The sequence below is a fragment of the Sceloporus occidentalis genome, unplaced genomic scaffold, assembly GCF_023333645.1.
Source record: "Sceloporus occidentalis isolate IW3139 unplaced genomic scaffold, rSceOcc1.0.p SCAF_34, whole genome shotgun sequence".
Lineage (NCBI taxonomy): Eukaryota > Metazoa > Chordata > Lepidosauria > Squamata > Phrynosomatidae > Sceloporus > Sceloporus occidentalis.
Window position 1 is genome coordinate 9,952,296 of NW_028317014.1, and position 18,643 is coordinate 9,970,938.

The 18,643-nt window shown below is 40.6% G+C and overlaps 1 protein-coding gene and 5 non-coding genes across 6 annotated transcripts; 2 read left to right on the plus strand and 4 right to left on the minus strand.

The window, feature by feature from the left end:
* Positions 1 to 7,148: 7,148 nt before the first annotated feature.
* On the minus strand, positions 7,149 to 7,221 carry TRNAR-ACG (transfer RNA arginine (anticodon ACG)). Its single transcript has one exon. It is a non-coding gene; the product is annotated as a tRNA-Arg (tRNA).
* A 1,082-nt stretch (positions 7,222 to 8,303) lies between these two features.
* Positions 8,304 to 8,386, plus strand: TRNAL-UAA (transfer RNA leucine (anticodon UAA)). The gene has a single exon. It is a non-coding gene; the product is annotated as a tRNA-Leu (tRNA).
* A 591-nt stretch (positions 8,387 to 8,977) lies between these two features.
* Positions 8,978 to 9,051, minus strand: TRNAN-GUU (transfer RNA asparagine (anticodon GUU)). The gene has a single exon. It is a non-coding gene; the product is annotated as a tRNA-Asn (tRNA).
* Positions 9,052 to 9,445: 394 nt separating this feature from the next.
* Positions 9,446 to 9,517, plus strand: TRNAG-UCC (transfer RNA glycine (anticodon UCC)). The gene has a single exon. It is a non-coding gene; the product is annotated as a tRNA-Gly (tRNA).
* Positions 9,518 to 9,667: 150 nt separating this feature from the next.
* TRNAE-CUC (transfer RNA glutamic acid (anticodon CUC)) lies at positions 9,668 to 9,739 on the minus strand. The gene has a single exon. It is a non-coding gene; the product is annotated as a tRNA-Glu (tRNA).
* A 1,299-nt stretch (positions 9,740 to 11,038) lies between these two features.
* LOC149298259 (TRPM8 channel-associated factor homolog) lies at positions 11,039 to 16,173 on the minus strand. Its single transcript, XM_089487686.1, has 7 exons — positions 15,557 to 16,173; positions 13,924 to 14,915; positions 13,379 to 13,473; positions 13,012 to 13,225; positions 12,156 to 12,395; positions 11,678 to 12,012; positions 11,039 to 11,284 (listed from the first exon to the last, which is right to left on the minus strand). The coding sequence occupies exons 1-7, from the start codon at positions 16,171 to 16,173 to the stop codon at positions 11,039 to 11,041; spliced, it is 2,739 nt and encodes a 912-aa protein (XP_089343812.1).
* Positions 16,174 to 18,643: the final 2,470 nt, after the last annotated feature.

Below are 18,643 nucleotides of genomic sequence, written 5' to 3' on the forward strand. Positions count from 1 at the left end.
CTGTACAGGACAGCCTTTAGACAAAACTCGGGTAAGAGGTGCAATAGCCAGATCACCACTCATGGACAGCTGTTTCAGCCTTAACGGGACCCGTCAGCATGAGGTTGTGATACCAACTTGATACTTGAGGCTTGGAGAAGCCAAGAAATGTTGACCTTATTTGCATGTGCCTACCCAGAATCCCTTGTGGTTGTGGCAGCACCATGAGATTTCTGAGGGAAAAAACAAGCCTTCTGGCTTGTCTGGTGTCTGTAGATGAGTGTTTAATAATACTTCTACTACTCCCTTAATTTTAGTGGAAGGGTTTTCCATCACCTTTACCCATCATAAGTTATGTAATGGTACACACGCCTTTTGCCTCTGCTCCTCTCTCTTTAACTTCATTCCTAAAGAGTATGTTCACGTGCAATTCTAGATGAGCCAGGAACTAGCTTGAGTCCTTTTGAGGGAAGGAATGCTATCCGCAGCCAAAACAGTTAAAACCTCATTCTGTTTTTGGATCCTCATGCCTAAACAAAGATGTTCCAATGTAGATTGGCCACAGCTCAGTTTGTGCCCCATTACTGATGACGCACACAAAATACACATTAATATTTTAGAGCTTCTTGATTCACGGAAAAATCTGATTGTCTTTTGGAGTCACAAAGGATTTCTTCCCCAAAGTGGCAAAATCCAAAAAATAGCGTAATTTGAGGGGGTTGGCTTCTTTCGAATGAAAAGGAGAAAGAATAGGTAGGAGGATTCAACTTGACGGACTTAGGTCTTTTTTCATCTGCAGGGAGATCTGCACAAAAGCAGGCAGGTCTCCCTGCAGCTGCTTGTATCCGGAATAAACTTTTATACATTCAAAGAAGTCTGATGGTCATCACAACGTTTGATTTCCACAACATTACTATGTTACTATGACTCACCCGCCTCTAATTTAATGCAACATCTCCACATGTCCTTATCCCAACGCTTACTTGTCTTCCTCCTCCCTCTATACTGAGGTAAGAGTGTCCCTAACCCTGGTCCCCCTATTCCAATGTGATCTAGTCCTCATGTGTTTTATCTAGACTTGTGCATTCGTCTTCGGGCGAACATGAAAACGAACACGAAGAGTGCATTTTCGTGTTCGTTCCGAAGACACGAAGAAGAGAAGACAGTGGCGGTAAAACGTAGGGGAAGACGAAGACTCACACACAAAGAATCTTCGCCTTCGTCTACTAATCTCCCCGGTCCCTTCCCCATCTAGCCTACCTTATCTTCACGGCATCGCGGGAGTTGACTGAAGCAGAAATCCGCAGGTTCGCCGTCAGGGGTTACAGGGCAGTGCGAGTGAGCCTATTGGTCACCTGCAGGGTCTTCCTCTGGCATCAACCAATTGGTTGATGCCAGAGGAAGACCTTGCAGGTGACCAATAGGCAGGGGCGTACCTAGAGTATTTGGCACCCGGGGCGGATCCTGTAAGTGGCACCCCCCCCACACCAAATGTGAAGACATCTACAAAATTATGTTAAGAATATTTATTGCACCAATTTGTAAACTGTATGTCAACTGTAAACAACAAGAAATCTGAAAAAATAAATTAATAACTTATAAGTAAAATAAATACGTTTAAATAACTTTCTTTAATAACCCTCCAAAAAAAACAGCGTCCACATTGCCCACATAGAACCTGACCAGCACCCAAATTACACACACATAGGACGTGCCATCTCTGCCCCCAAACAGCCCAGCATGAGTCAGCATTGTTCCCAAACAGCCGAGTGTACGCCATCTTTGTCCCATGAACACGCTACCTGTGCCATCTTTGTCCCATAAACACCCTGCCTGTGCCATTTTTGTCCCATAAACACCCTGCTTATACCATCTTTGCCTTTTTGACAAATCAACTATACACCTATGATTAACACAAACACTTTTACAGTCACTCACTAATTCACTTTCATTCACACAATTCATTCACACAATCATTTATTCTTTTCACACAAATTATTTACACATATTCATTGATGCATTCTCACAAATTCATTAATTCTCTCACTCATTCACACAATTCATCCACACATTAATCCATTCATTTTCGCTCTCTCATTCTGACTCTTTATTTCAATATTCTTGCTACCCTCCTTTCTCCCTATCTACCCATTCTCACCCCCTTCTGCCCTATCTACCCCTTCTCACTCCCTTCTCCCTATCTACCCCCTCCTAACTATCTACCCTCTCCCCCCTTTGAAGTTCACTTACCTTTCAGGAGTCCTGCGGTGGGGGTGCAAGGCCTCTGTCTCCCAGCTCTGCCACTGTATGGAACAGTATAGAGTGATGGGAGTTATGCTGTACTTTAGAGCATAATTATATAATGAAAAAGACATTGGAAATGGTACAGCATAACACCCATCACTCTCACACATTTACCAATCCACACTTACCAATCCACACTTACCAATCCACAGATTCCACGCATACCAATCCACACATACCAATCCACAGATTCCACACATACCAATCCACAGATTCCACACATACCAATCCACAGATTCCACACATACCAATCCACTCTCACTGAATGATTTCCTACCTTTCCTCTTTTCTTCTTACAGCAGTCAGCTCCTTTTCTTCCTCTTCGCTCCTCTTCTTCTGTCTTCTTCCGGTTCAGAGGGCACAGACGGCGGTGGGCGCGGCTTCAGTGTTGTGCGCCGGTATCTGACAACAAACCCCGGCGCACAGCAGCAGTTGCCGCGTGGATCCGGCTCCCTTGAGTGATTTTAAGCCGGTTCAAGGGAATTGGCTTAAAATCACTCAAAGGAGCCGGAGGTCTGTTAAAGACCTCCGATACCGCTACCTTGCGAGCCTTCTCCTCCAGCGGCGGACATTACTGTCCGTCTCTGGAGGGGTGCCGGCAAGTTGGCACCCCCCTGATGAGCGGCACCCGGTGCGGACCGCTCCCCGCTAGGTACGCTACTGCCAATAGGCTCACTCGCACGGCCTTTTTAACTCCTGATTTCCACTCCCGTTAACCCCTGCGATGTTGTGTTGGATAACGGGAGCAGAAATCCGTAGGTTAAAGGGCCGTGCAAGCGACCAATAGGCTCACTCGCACAGCCCCTTACCACTGGTTGCTATGCAGAAAAGAAAAAAAAACCTGGGACCCTGCTTCAACAGTTAAAAGACTTTGTTGGTCGCTGGCACGGACATTTAACTTAGCATAATAACTTATTATAACTTCGGGCAGAATGCTGCCCTCTATTGGTAAGATACATTGAGTAGCATAATAAGTTATTATGCTACTCAATGTATCTTAGAGGGCAGCATTCTGTCCGAATATATATTAGCAATATGTGGTAGTGTGCTCATTTTCATTTATTAATTATTTAAATAAAATATATTCCCATGATCCGCTGGTCTCCCCACTGCAACAGTTAAATGTCCGCGAACTTGCAAACTTTTTTTTTCTATTTATTTTGGGGGGGGTTTTTTGTATTAAACTGTTAGACGAAAGGATCATGGGAATATATTTTATTTTAATAGATGCAAATGAGCACACTGCCACATATGGATAATATATCTTCGGGCAGAATGCTGCCCTCTATTGGTAAGATACATTGAGTAGCATTGTTATTATCATTATATTATTAATTTTTCCTATATGTATCTGCGCCCCAATCATCTGTCTATTGGTACCTATAGTGAACATACAGTATTATTTCTCCTTTATTCCTGCCCCATATTTACGTTACTGCCAAAAGGGATGCTTGCCATGAAGCCATTATTTCCTATAGTCTAGGATCCAGAAATAATGTCAGACATATCTGTATTTCCCTGCTACATCACTAGCCCCAGGTAAATGTAGGTATTGAGGGCACCAAGAAATAATTTTATAAGTCAAGGCCTAAGGCTTCATCAGTTGTTAATTTATGCCTATGCTGGTGGGCCGCTGACATCGTATCACTGGGATATGACGTCATATCCCGGCGCTCAGACTAAGGAAGTGCATGAGGACCAAGGAAGATCATCAGGAGAGAGCTGTCATTGGCTGCTGGACTCCCCCAGCCAACAAAGGTAAGGGTGTGTATAAGTATGTTAGCAAGTGTGTGGAAGTATTTTAGTGCATATTTAGTGTGTATGTGTGTAGGTGTAAGTATGTTAGTGTGTGTATGTGGAAGTATGTTGGTGCATGTGTATAAGTATGTTTTGTGTGTGATATGTTAGTGTGTAAAATAAGATACGAAACTGGAAAAAAAATGCTAGGAATGATAGTATTGTCCACAGAGTTAGAAGAATAAATCATTAAAAGAGCTGTTTTAGGGTTGAATGGTGTGATGTATTCACTGTATATGAAAAAGTAATGGTGTATGCCCTGAATATATCTAAGAAAGGCCTAGGTAAATTTGGCACACAACATAATGATCATGCTTTACTCCCCATTCTAGCAGAATATGGCTGTAATGTTTCTTTGGAATCAGTAAACAGCAGTCTTTGAAGAGTGAGCCTTGATTTGACAACAGCATTAATATGAAACTATTTAAATGTCCATTACATTTAGAAAACATTTCATAGAAATTAAAATTTTTAATAAAAGAAAATAATTAGCATTTAATGTTGTCTACTAGAAAATCTAGCACAATTAACAAATAGTTTCCTAAATGGCAGTTCAGCACTTTAAAGGATATATGTTGCTTGAGATATGTAATTTTCTGTACAAGGTTATCATTTGGTGTCATATCCTCTGGGATGTTTAAAAAGAATAAACAACCTGATTACAGTAATTATATGTTTCTTCTAGCCACTAGCCAAATTTAATAAGTATGTTTGTGGAGCAATTCCATAGAGAACTAGAATTACAAGATAGAATGTAACAATTTGCAATGGTTGTTAGTGTTAAATATTTTATTTTCACTGGAGAATGTTTTAATCTGTTAGTTTACTTTCTTGTCATGTAATTTTATTCTGATTTGGTACGTCATTTATAGTTTTCATTTCTAAACATCTGACCCACTAATTTTAGACTAATTTTCATTCCTCCAAGCTATACATCCAAGCTTGGTCTTTTGCTTATTATTTTTTATACAATTTTAATTTAATGCAGCTGCCACAATCACGACCATTCTTCTAATTCACTTAAATCACTTGGTATTTGGCTTGTTCCACCAACAACAAAATCAATTTGGACGAATTTAGATTTTCTTTTCCTATTTTCTGCGTTGTTTTCACACAATGAATTTCAGAGGACTTGTTTGATTCAGAAAAAATATTCTGGGGATGTTCCTGACAGTTTTTGAACTCATGTTTTACTTGCCACTGCCCCATCTCAAGGTTTAGGAGAACCCAGCTCGATTTTGCACTGCAGGACCACCACCACCACCAGCAACAGGAGCGCTGCACCTATGAATACACACATCCAGCAGCATGTTATGGGAATGAATTTCTCCAAAAATTGGACCATTTTGATGAATCGATCCCTCATAGTAAGGAAAGTCATAAAGCAGCAGCAACGGTAGTGGTAGGGCATGGGCAGACTCTGGCAGACACACACATCCAATCTCATGGTACAGGACACTAATTTCCCCCAGAATTATAAAATAGAGGCAGGTCTGCCAGACAGACACATCCAGCCATGTGATACAAGACTGAATTTTCCCCTAACTTTGGGAAAAAAACCCAAGAATTGACTACCCCAGAGTGAGGAAGTAAATAGAGGAGCAGTAGTAGTAAGGCATGTGGCTTGGGCAGGCACTGGCAGATATAGACACTTGGTGCAGGACTGAATGTCTACAACATATGAAAAATTAAAAGAGCTGATCCACCAGGAGGATTGGCAGCAGTAGGGCACTGAACCTGGGCAGGCAATGACAGACAAACAGATCTAGTCACTTCGTACAGAACTGAATTTCCTCAATATCTGAAATTTAAAATGATCCCCCATTGTAAGAACAGCAGCAGCAGCAGTAGGGAACTGGGCAGGCACTGGCAGACAGACACATGTGCTCTGGCTTAAATTCTCAGCCACATACCTGAATGGCTTCAGGGCTGTCACCACTTGCACCATTAATGTCCATTATCCTACACTTGGCCCATGGGTTTTATGCATTATCTTATACTTGCCACAGCTCTGACTATTTTTTTCCTCCAGGAACATCAACCCTGTTGCAAATCTTGCAAATCTTGGTGTCATAAGCAAAAATACTTACCTTACCATTAAGACCCTCTGCAATAGCACTAATAAAAATATTAAAAAGAATGGCTCCAACTATGCTGAGGTACCCCACTGGTAACAAGACCTTGCTCCGAGTACACTCCATTGACTATAACCCTCTGTTGTCTGTCCATAAGTGGCAATAAATGTTTGCACGAAGGTCCCATCCTGTCAGGACTTTCTGAAAATAAAAATGTGTATAACTGCAATATCCCTATAGTATCCCTATATACTGAGCCAGGCACTGATTGTGGTAGTCTGGCTCAGTAAAAAGTGATGGCAGTTATGCTGTAACGCAGTCATCGTCTGGCTCAGTATATAATGATAGCAGTTATGCTGTACCACTGTCAATGTCTGGCCCTGTGTAAAGTGATGGACGTTATGTTGTACCACCCTCAATGTCTGGCACAATATATAGTGATGGCGGTTATGCTGTACCAAGGTCAATGTCTGACTCAGTGTAAAGTGATGGCAGTTATGCTCTACTACTGCCAGTGTCTGGCACAGTATTTAGTAATTGCAGTTATGCTATACCACTCGTCAATGTCTGGCACAATATATAGCGATGGCAGCAATGCCGTACCACCGTCAAAGTCTGGCACAGTATATAGCGATGGCAGTTATGCTGTATCACCGTCAATGTCTGGCACAATATATAGCGATGACAGTTATGCTGTACCACCATCATTGTCTGGCTCAGTATATAGCCATGGCAGTTATGCTGTTCCACCGTTAATGTACGGCTCCAACTACAGTTTGCTGAGGTACCCCACTGGTAACACGACCTTGTTCCGAATATACTGCATTGACTACCACCCTCTGTTGTCTGTCACTCAGTCACTGCCTAATGCATTGGTGTCAAAAAATGTTTTCACAAAGGTAACATCCTGTCAAGTCTTTTGTAAATAAAAAAAATCCAAGAATTAAAATGCTCTATCAACTATTCAAGGTTTTATGAAACACAAAAAGACACCGAGCCAGGTAGGAGTCGAACCTACAATCTTCTGATCCGTAGTCAGACGCGTTATCCATTGCGCCACTGGCCCGCACAGTGGTCATTGTCATCATGATTTTTGTTTCACTCCTCTACTAACCTCTCGATAAAGTAAAAGCTCTTTACAGTTAAGACTCTGGCCGTCCGGTTTTAGATTTTGACCTTTTGTTCTAACATTTTCTCCTCGTTTGAGCTCACACAGAAATCTGGGAATTTTAGCAAAGTATACCCCTTCCCCCATGGGGAGGTGGAAAAAGGGGCAAATGGAGGGATTCTTCAGAGTGCCTTCATGCATGTGCATGAGGAGCATCATACCAGCATACAATGGATGATATCTCCCTGGTATCAGCTCCGTTAACCAGGCCTACTGAAGCGCTTTTTTAAAGCCTACACGCACAACCTCTCCCCTGATTGAAGGAACAGGGGAGGGGCTGTTCCCGTAGGGCATGCCGTGGTTCTGCCATTTTGTGGAATTACTCCGACGTGCCAGACAGATTTGCAGAGTGAGGTGCAGAAATGTTTTTTTCTCTGTGAATCCGTCTGCAATATTCTGGGATCTTGGAGTACTTACGCAAAATGCTGGTGCCACAACGCTCCCCACATGGACATCATCTATCGCTGGACCCATATAGTTATATATTTTGTTCTGAGGATCAGCAAGCAAGGGCTGGCATGGGAGGTGATAGTGAGGTATGATGGAATTAGCATGTGTGCGTCTGTGAGAGAGTGGGTATGTGTTACAGTGAGAGCATGTGGGCAAGGGGCCAGGGGACACCAGCCCTCTGCTGACAAGGGCAAACACAAATAAAAGGATCAGAAATGGTAGTATCTGTGACAGTAAAAAAAAACTACTAGCCTATTTTAGTAATCATATAGCTGCCATTTGTCAGTAGTATAGACTGCAGTCCAAGGGTTTACACCTGAAGTAGCTCAGAGGCAGCAGTGACAGTACTATGCTACACTTTTTTGGTTACTGCAGATAAAAAGTGTACAACACCAAACCTTAATCAAACACATATCTGAATGGTTTGTTGGAAATGTTCCTAATCTAATTTATGACTAATTTGCTGCCTTTGAAATTTGCAGTGCTGAAGAAACAATCCATACACACAGAGAAGAGTAGCTTACCGTAACACCAGGATGGCCGAGTGGTTAAGGCGTTGGACTTAAGATCCAATGGACATATGTCCGCGTGGGTTCGAACCCCACTTCTGGTAGATATTTTTTTTGTCACCACTATTTATTTTTCTTTTCGCGAATAAAGTATAGAACCCGTAAAATATTTATATATATACTCGTTTACATAATACACATACTACGAAATATGCAAATGGCTCCTTCGCCCATGTTGTACCAAAGTTATCAAGAAATAGCATAGTGTATTTCATTAAATTATATATATTTATTTTTTTTAAATCTAAAAACATTATTTTGGTTTAATTTTCGACGAAATTAACACGTTAAGTGGTTGACTTCACTCGCAAAAACCCTTTCACCGCACAAAAGAACCAACCACTGTTGTTTGGCTGGTCCGTAAAGTGCGAACGTCGGAGCTGTAACGCGCAAATCTCTGCCTGCCCTTCAATCATTGCGCATGCGTTAGCTAATAATCAACGAGACATATGTGTATAAAGTAAAAATCCTGAAACGAGTTTATATATGTATATCAATCATGGTGGACAGGGGAACTGCTTGAAGGAAAAGCACTCCTATTTTGCACAACGGCATACATATATTTAACCAAATACCACTATCACCAGCTTCGAAGTAGGGTTTTCCGGGATTACAGTAATAAAAAGCAAAACTCGCGTCCCTGGGTGGGCTTGAACCACCAACCTTTCGGTTAACAGCCGAACGCGCTAACCGATTGCGCCACAGAGACTCGCATTGTAAGACACCTCCCTGGCTCTATCAGATGGACTCCGCTCTACACAGTGTAACCATATGCTTTAAGAGCACCTGAGCGTTATGGGAGTAGGAGTTCCACACAGAGGCATATCTGAGACTCCTGCAGCCCCCCAAAGACAGCTCTATCATGACGGAGAAAACAGAGGAGGCAGTGCAGGGGATCTGGGGCATTTATATTACGTGGGATCATATGAACACGTAACAAAACCTGGGATCAAAGGCACTGGTGAAGTATTCCTGCGCACTTTTATTCAGGTCGATATTATTAATTCCACTTCCCAGCCACTGATAAGATCCATGTGACGTAAAGTAACGAGAAGCGGTATAGTAAACCTTTTCTACAGAGCTAGGAAGCAACTTGCTGTGAAGCGTTGGTGGTATAGTGGTGAGCATAGCTGCCTTCCAAGCAGTTGACCCGGGTTCGATTCCCGGCCAACGCATTCTTTACTTTTTTTTTTTTAATGTGTTCTGCTACGTATATGCATTTTAATAAAATAGGGCGTTTTGCAGTGGTCTAGTTAAGATGTGTAAAAGGAGCAAGGCATTTTAAAAGTATCTGGTACTTTTGGAGAGGAAGGAAAAAATAATTCTTCCCTGACCGGGAATCGAACCCGGGCCGCGGCGGTGAGAGCGCCGAATCCTAACCACTAGACCACCAGGGAAGTTAGGAGATGTTCCTGGCCAGTCCATGTAAGCCTCACTTTCACTCCCCCTCTCTCTCTCTCTCTCTCCCCCACTCTCTCTCTCTCTCTCTCCCCCTTTCTCTCTCCCCCCCTCTCTCTCTCTCCCCCTCTCTCTCTCTCTCTCTCCCCCCCCCCCTCTCTCTCTCTCTCTCTCTCTCCCCCTTTCTCTCTCTCTCCCCCCCTCTCTCTCTCTCCCCCCTCTCTCTCTCTCCCCAGCATAAAAACACCATTGGCTTTAGGCATTGTATAGAATACCTAATCATTTATTGTGCCTATAACATTCCTCTATGTGTCTCTCTAAGCTCTACTGTCCAAATACACAAAAAACAAATGGTAGTTTTAAAGAAACATGATGTAAACTGTTGTCATCACTTGATTGCTACTGAAAGGAATACTTTTATTGAGAACTGTGTATTTGCTCGACCCCCCACAGTGCTTCCTCCTCTCTGGCAGCCAGTGAAAATCTGCATGATGCGTGCTACCCGACACTTCTGCCAGGGCTTCTATGAAGGAGCACAGGAGTCACATGACCTTCCGGTGTTTAGTCACAGAAGCACCAGTGGAAGTCCCGGGTAGGAATGGAGGTTGTTTGCGCGCGTTGCGCAGATGTCCACCGGCTGCCCCCACTTCACACCAGGGAGTCTGGAGCACGGGGGGTGGGTAGAGTGGCATATAGAGGGTATAAGGCATACGGGGGGGGGGGCAGAGTGGGATATAGGGGGATATAAGGCATATCCGGGGGGGCAAAGTTTGCAAATAAAAGGAAAGAAAAACAAAAAAATGCATTTTTCTCAATCATAGTTTTTATTAAATATTAAAAAAATATTTTACATGTGAATTAATTTTTTCTAAATTAATATTCAAATTTTGGGGGGTCGTCTTATAAATCAGGGTCTTCTTATAATTGAGCAAATACGGTAATTCAACAATAGAAAAGCATGTGAAGATTCCACACCCTCTCCATTACCAAAGAACCACAAAATGCCTCTTAATGGCGATAGCTTTTTATTACCATAAAGATAATACACATGAATTCATACCAGTAACAACTGAATGAATGTAGAATGCATTTTTTATAGACTTAGCAAATGCAAGGCACCAAATATTTATAGGAAATGGATCATAGTTTGAATATAAAAGCTAAGAACATAGTATTGCATAAAAACACTCTACCTTCAATTATTGCAAGAGCTTTCACCAAACCTTTCACCAGGAAGTTACTATAAATCACCAATTCTAAGACATTAGAAAGTTATGCTATCAGGATCATTTGCAAAACTACGGGAGATATTTTTTCATTGGGTTTTCATCCCATCCAGGCAGAGAGGAGATCCTTTCTTCTGTTTCTTTGTCAATGGGCCAACCCCAAGTCTTAAAAAATGGAATCAAATTTTTCTGTACTTCTTGAGAAAATAATTCAGCCCAAAGATTCATCTTGAAAATGTTTTCATTCTGAACACCCACCATGTTTTGGTACTCAGAAAACAATTTAATGTATGGAGCCCATCCAAAGCCTTCCTGAAGCTGAATGAGACAAAATATTTTAAGGAGAAGTTAACAAGCTGTTGTGTAACAGAAAACACACAAACCACCAGTGGTAGACAAATTTGGAATTAATGCATGACTCAAAACACCACTCCATTCCTTCGTATTTGACAAACTTTGACATATCTCATGAGGTCTCATGAGGTCGGTGGTCATCATATTACTTAAAACTTCCAATTAAAAAAAACATTGATTGTGACAGCAGAAAAAAACTAACTTGAATCTGTAACCTCCTGTAGATTTATTAATATCAAGTAAAAGAAGCTATTTTGCATCATCCATCAAAACACATAACATAACTAGGTAGATATTGTACAACATGACTTCTTTGAAGCATTCATTATGTGACCTAAAACCATGATCTGTTGTTACCTGTAGATAGGTTTCCAGACACAGCCACATAGTCCATTCTTCCAGTGGTGCACCTTTTCCTAAATGCCCTTTGATCCTTTTTTCTCTATTCTGTGGCTTTAGTTCAAAATGGGCATTTTCACGTGGGATGCCCAAAACATTTTCATGCACATAAACAGCCCATATATTGCACATAGCTTCATTAGTGTGAGGTGGAAGTTCCCATTCACGTAACTGCTGGTTGTGTCCTAGTTCATGGGTAGCTCCCCATGTACCTTTGGCAATTTGAGTATGGTCTAGAAATACTTTACTTGACTCCATGTGACACATTATAGGATAACCAGAGTGCATCCAACCTTCAAAAATAGAACAAGTTATCACTTTTATAAAAAAAAAACACGTTTACACCATATTGGCATTGACTTGGGAGGTCATATAGCCTGTATAATTTATATATACTCTATACAGTGTGGGATGGGGGACACCTGATGAGGTTTACCTTGTGATATCTGTACATCTGCTACAAATCTCTCTGGTCTAACAGGAACAGCAGGAAGCCCAGACAGCTCAAACGTTGCTGCTGTGATTCTACTCCAGAGTGAGAGTGTTTCTCCAGGATTTAGCAATGAAGCAGCTATGTCAGATGGGACTGTAAAAATGATGTTTTCAGTTTTGAGTTCTGCCCATGGGGCAGGATAGTGGCGTATGTTTTCCACCCAGGATTTTACAGTGGTTTCTCCTAAAATAAGGAGATAATAAAATAATGAATTTCATAAAAAAAAACAAAAACCATTTTTGAGGCTGACAAGTTAAACTATCTTCATAAGAAGCATAAAGCCTGGCCTCAGCCAGACTCTAAATCTAGATCATCTAAAATCCAGCCCCTATCATGGTTCCATAGACAGCTTAAAACGCAACTTATGATAGTTCACATAAAAGCCCAAAACAGCCCCTAACATGATTCCCTAGGTCTATCTTTCTCGTAGTCTAAAATCTTTCATCTGGTTCAACCCATTAAACATCCCAAAATAGGTTTTCTGGCTAATCCAAATCAAGCATTGACCTACCATTCATTACAGTCTAGAATAAGGGTTGCCTATAGGTGCTATAATGGGGTTTGGTGGCTCAAGCACAACTCATTGCTTGTAATACTCTAATGGGCAATTTGTATAATGTTCACAAATGTCATTGTATTTGGTATATAATATAATCCCAGCCCATAGCAACTAAATTCATGATACATTATTTTATAAACAAATAACCTACTGAAGGGGATATGTTTCTGCCTCCCCATACATCAAGAGCAAGCTTCAGGTTATTGCCTTTAAAATATTGTTCTCTATGGTAATACTTGCCATGCTTGAAATAAGGTGCCAGCACAGCTCCTTCTATGGTTATCTGTACTTTTCCAATGCTACAGCCGCTAGGAATGACAATGTAGATAAGACCACCAAAGATATTAGAGACGGCTAGAGTGGCTTTATTTACTGAATATCTCTGTATCACCACTGGAGGGCGCTTCAGTTCTGGAAGGTAACTGAGGTCATCTGAATGGCAGCCAATCTGCACCTGGAATTGTCAAAACAAACAGCTCCTATTTGTGCATTTATACTTTACCAGTAAATAGGCGGGTAATTGTTGGGATGGCATTTGACTATGGTTGAGTGAGTGTACAGCTACTACGAATGTCCTGTAACAACATAAGTAGCCAATAAAATTTACCTCAAGGCCGACGTTGATAGCAGTTATCGGAAAATTCACAGTAGCGGTCTTTCCTGGGGGAGCATAAAGTCCAGTACTCCTCCAAGCTGTTAATCCTGCAATAGATTTATGACATTATATAATTAAAACATTACTTTGATGGAAACCTTATTACTACAAAAAAAAAACAACCCACAACATTTGCATATATCAATTTAATTATTTCACGTGTATTGTAATAGTCGGATGGCTTCCTTTTCTTTGAGCCCCTAAAAACCAAAGCCCAACTGTGTTGGAATTGATGTATTTGGGTTGAGTGCTTAACCCAGAGCAGAGCCTCACTCCACGGACACTATTCTTTCAGTTGAGCGCTGGTATATGACATCATATGCCGGTGCTTCACTGTGCGTCACGTAAGCATAATATTAATATTATACATAGATGTCCATAGTGTAACAGGGTTGGTTACAATGGAGATATCTGATCTTCCAACTACCCCATTGAGCAGCAGTGCCAGGGGGCACTCTACTCCCAGTTTAAGATGATTTTGTCTAGTTGACACTCACCTTGATTGGTACCATTGATTTCTAGGCTCTGGGGAGGACTAACAGGAAGAGTTGATGTCTCTGGTATCAGCTGTTGCTTTACTTTATCAAAATTGGGGAGTGTGTTTTGAATACCAGCTGCCAATCTCAACAGAAAGGCCTCTATGCTTCCACCCTTCACAGGTCGTTCTTTACTGACTGCCGGCATGCCCGACTTCAGAAGAAGGTTTGTAAGTATGTTTTTAAAAGGATAAAAGGCATGGCTGGTGTTCTCTGGAATTTCCAGGATTGTTGCACAGTCTTCAGCTAGTCTGGTCATCCAAGAGGAGAGAGGAGCATTGATCTCTAGATTGTTGTCAATCACCTTTTGCAACTGGAAAAGAGCCTTCCGACACTGGTAATTCTGAGAGGGGTCATTATTATTTAATGCTTGAAGCTTATTTGTTGCATTTCCTCCTGCCACAATACTTATTCCAAATTGGTTAATGATTTTATTTCCAGGGTAGTTGATGATTTCATCGATGCCAGGATTTTGAGAAGACCAATACCATGCCTGTCCAGCAATGAGCAGGCCACCACCCTCTGCAACAAACTCCAGGATTCTCCCAGAGTCTTTATCGGTATAAGATGTACAGCAATAAACACTGAGTTCTTTGTTAATATCAGAGAGTTGGCTTCTAATATTAACTTCACTGAGGAGAACCTGGAGTTCCTTTAAATCTCTTTGAACACCAATTTCTCCATTTCGTCCAGCATCCAACCACGAGATTAGATTGGGAATAAGCTGCATTTGGTGGAGTTTGCTGATCTGATGCTCATGGGTTGCAACAACCACTCGACCTTTTCCGTAATAACAAGCTGCCAGATATGTCTTATTAGACTCATCAAGAACCAAAGGAAAAGCTCTCTGACCATGAAGTAGTAGATGAGATGGCGTTCCACTCTCAAATAAACGGAATTCAGTTATTCCGTTCATCAGTTGCTTCATATCTTCAGAAATATCCCAATTGTATCTGAAAATATATATGGAAAAATAGCAACACGAAATAATTTAATTCATATACCAATCATTAGAAAGTTAAAGGAATGGTTCAGAAAAATTAGTGCAGATACATATTTCTTACTCTTAACTGCTCCTGTGATAGAACTTTGGAGAAAATGAAATTTTCAAGACCTATCCAATTCAAGCATTATAAGCCCCTGTACCTTTACTCTCCTCTTCCTGTAAGCCCTTGTACCTTTACTCTACTGTGTCCCCTAGTTAGTCAGAAGAGAGCGCTTTCCCCCTAGAATAGTTTGATTTCAAGATTTAGAGCTTCTTCCACAAACCTTTTTTACTTTTAATAATACAGATATGTAAACACCATCAATGTACAAGGTCTGCACTCCTTTGGTTTATAAATGAAGTTGCCTTTGGCCAATGTGCATTGAAAAAACCTTGACGGTAAGCACTGCTGAATGCTTTTTGGGTCAAAATATTTTTAGGCTGGTCTTGCCCAACTCCGTGATAAAAGTGCCTGTCACTTTTATTAAGGTAACCTAAGGCTTGTGTCGTATGACCTTTGCAGCACAAAATAAAATATGCATAAAATGCTTTATAAAATGCTAGTTACATTAGATGATTAATGCATTTTTATTAGCACTGTATACTCACTTTACAACAAGTGAACCTATTGGTATTTCTGGAGTTATAGCTATAACATCCTTTTGCCCGTAATTACTCAGGAACTGTATGCCAGCTACACTTGTCACTTTGTTCCCAGGAAAATCCAGGAGGACATCCATAAATTTGTTTTTGGTCACCCAGTACCAAGCTTGGCCTCCGATTAATAGGCCGCAGCCTTCTTTTAGGGCCATGATGAGTTCATTGGCTTGTCTGTCATCATAGGCATGGGTGCAATAAACTCCAAATTTATCAGAGAACTCATAGGTAGCCTCAACCGAATGTCCTTTTTCAGAGAGCAACTGTGCTGTTGAAAGGAAATTCTTGTGGAGCCCCACCAAAGAATCTGAGGATGGCTTTAGCCATTGTATTGCATTCTCAATGAACTGTGTAAAGTGAGGACTTGAAATGTATCCTTCATGTGTGACTACAACTAGACGACCCTTTCCGTATTGAGAAGCTGCAATAAGAACTTGGCCTTCTGCATTCACCACAACTGGAAAAGCTTTGTCGCCAGTGAGGAGCAGGTCGCAGGGGACATGCCCTTCCGTAAAATCCAAGGTGGAAATATTTTTGACAAGGGCTTTATATGAATCTGCAGGATTCATTTCCTAGAAGTAAAAAAAATAATAAAGATTAATAAAACAATACAGAACTATACTTGACATAAGTGAAAAGACAATAGTACCGTATATACTCCAGTGTATAAACCAGCATTACACTTCTTTATAAAAAATAAATTACCTGATTAATGGGCCTATTACTGTAAATAAATATTTCCTATTAATTTTATATACCAAATGCTGACAGGTCATATTAGAAATGTATCCTCTTAACTAACAACTGTAAAGATTTGACAGTGAGTTTTAGGATTTTTACAGTCTAGAGCTAATGTCCTAATGTAGAACAATTTAGCAACTTTACATACCAGCGTGCCATAGTTTAAAGCTGTATTTTATTAAAGGTAACTGCGCCCAGGGGCCCCTGTAACCATGTCTCATCTGGCCTAGTTTCTTCAAGCAAGACTGGCCTACTCGCAAGGTTGGTGTTGAGCTGTGTTACACAATGCAACATAAATTGGCCATGTGGTAGTAACATGGCAGCTACTACAGCAAAAGGGTGTGTTTGTTACTGTGTGGTGTTAGAGTGTGTGTTAGTGTATGGTGTTAAAGAGTATGTTTTTGTGTTAAACCATGGATGTTAGAGCAAGTTTGTGTTATGGCAGGGGCCAGTTTTCTTAACTTGCTCCTGAACCAGAGGTGCCAGCTCTGTGTCATCCTATTTTATTCTATATAGATGTGGGATAATGTTGCAGCCTCAAAGGCAGCCTCAATATTACAGCCTTTTCCACCTACGGAGTTGCCAAAGATATGTTGCACCCAGTTGCCAGTAAAGCTTAACTCACCCCTTCTAATATCTGCTAAAAATAGGCGTTAAACTCAAATTGTTTTAGAATATAGAAGAAAAAAATGAAATACAACTCGCCTTTTGAAGTTGGTTGTACAGCTCTAGCTGATATCTCGCAGACACTCAACGTTGCTCAACGTTTTCACGGGTTCTAATGTTCCACGATTTATCCCTCTATTTATACATGTGCGCAACCTCAGAGTCCCAGATGATACCCCGATTGCATAAGGATGTGCAATTAAAGGGATTAGAATGGGGTTTAGCGATATGACTGTCATATATCAAGTATTCTGAAACTGTTGTGGGCAATACCAGCCTCTCCCATATACAGAGTTAAAACATGTACAGAAACCAATTGTACACATTTTACACATGCATGTGTAAGTGATTCATGCAATTACATACAATTTAAGGATTTTTTTTTTAATTTATTGTGTACTTATTTATTGCCATGATTGATTACGAATATTCCAAATACATTGTGTAAAAGAAAAAACTCCCACAGAGCATTGTTTATACGTACGTATGCAACTAAATAGCATTTAGATGTACATTTTAACTTTAATATTAGTAGAAAGGGTAACTGTTCTCCTTCTTTTGAGATTAAACCATATAAATGCAATTTAACATTTTTTTAGAAACCCCTTTTTATGCCACACAGCATCACCAAAATAAAGTCTAAAAGATGTGTGACGATTTGAGGAAACACAAATTAATTACTTGCTTGATAGCATTAATAAAAATACCCCAAAATGAATGGCTCCAGTGGGTGGTTACACAGATTGCTTTCCTTCTGGATGCTACAACATTCAAGGCTCACTGCATAAAATCAGTAGAAATATAGTACTTACCTTTGGCCAAATAATATGAGGTCCAACCCTAGTCTCCTGACCTTCTATAAGAATATGGCCACTGGAACATAAGCCATGCACACACTGCAACACCTATGTAATACAATAAGAGATAATTGATATGCCACAAGCAATTCAAAACAAGATTAGAAAGGGGTTCCCTTTAAATTTATACTTTGTGTATACTGTATATATATATAAAATTAAAATTATCGCCAACTCTCAGCTGGCCTTACCATGGATGTCCAAACAAACTCTACCATCTGCACACAGCGGATTAGTAAATCAAACCCAATACAGGTTAATTTATTAGATTAAAATAATAATTAATTATCATTATATTTTATTTATATAGTGGCAACAAATTACGCAGCGCTTGGTACAATGCATATATTCAATTGACTGACTAAGACATGTTTTCATTAAAGAGAGCCCTGTTCGCAAGTAGGAAATGGAGACAATCTAGAGGGAATGGTAATAATAAAAAATCATGAAGTATTTGCTGTATTTTGAGTGTAACTTTTTACAATGCATTGATTGCCTCTCTGGTATTAGATCATTAACATTCCACCCCTCTTTAAGGTTGCAATATATCCTCATGTTGAGTCTCAACCACCAACATTTTATTTGATCCGGCTCATCTGTGAGACGGTATTAATCTCTGTAAAACCTCCACTAGTCATGGGGAAGCTTAGTGAACTCAACTAAGGTCAGTAAAAACTACATGACTAGCTAACTGATTATACCCAAGCTGAATGGAGTCTACTAGACATTGACACATTCTGTGGGTCAGAAAGAATGTGAAGTCACATAAGCGTTT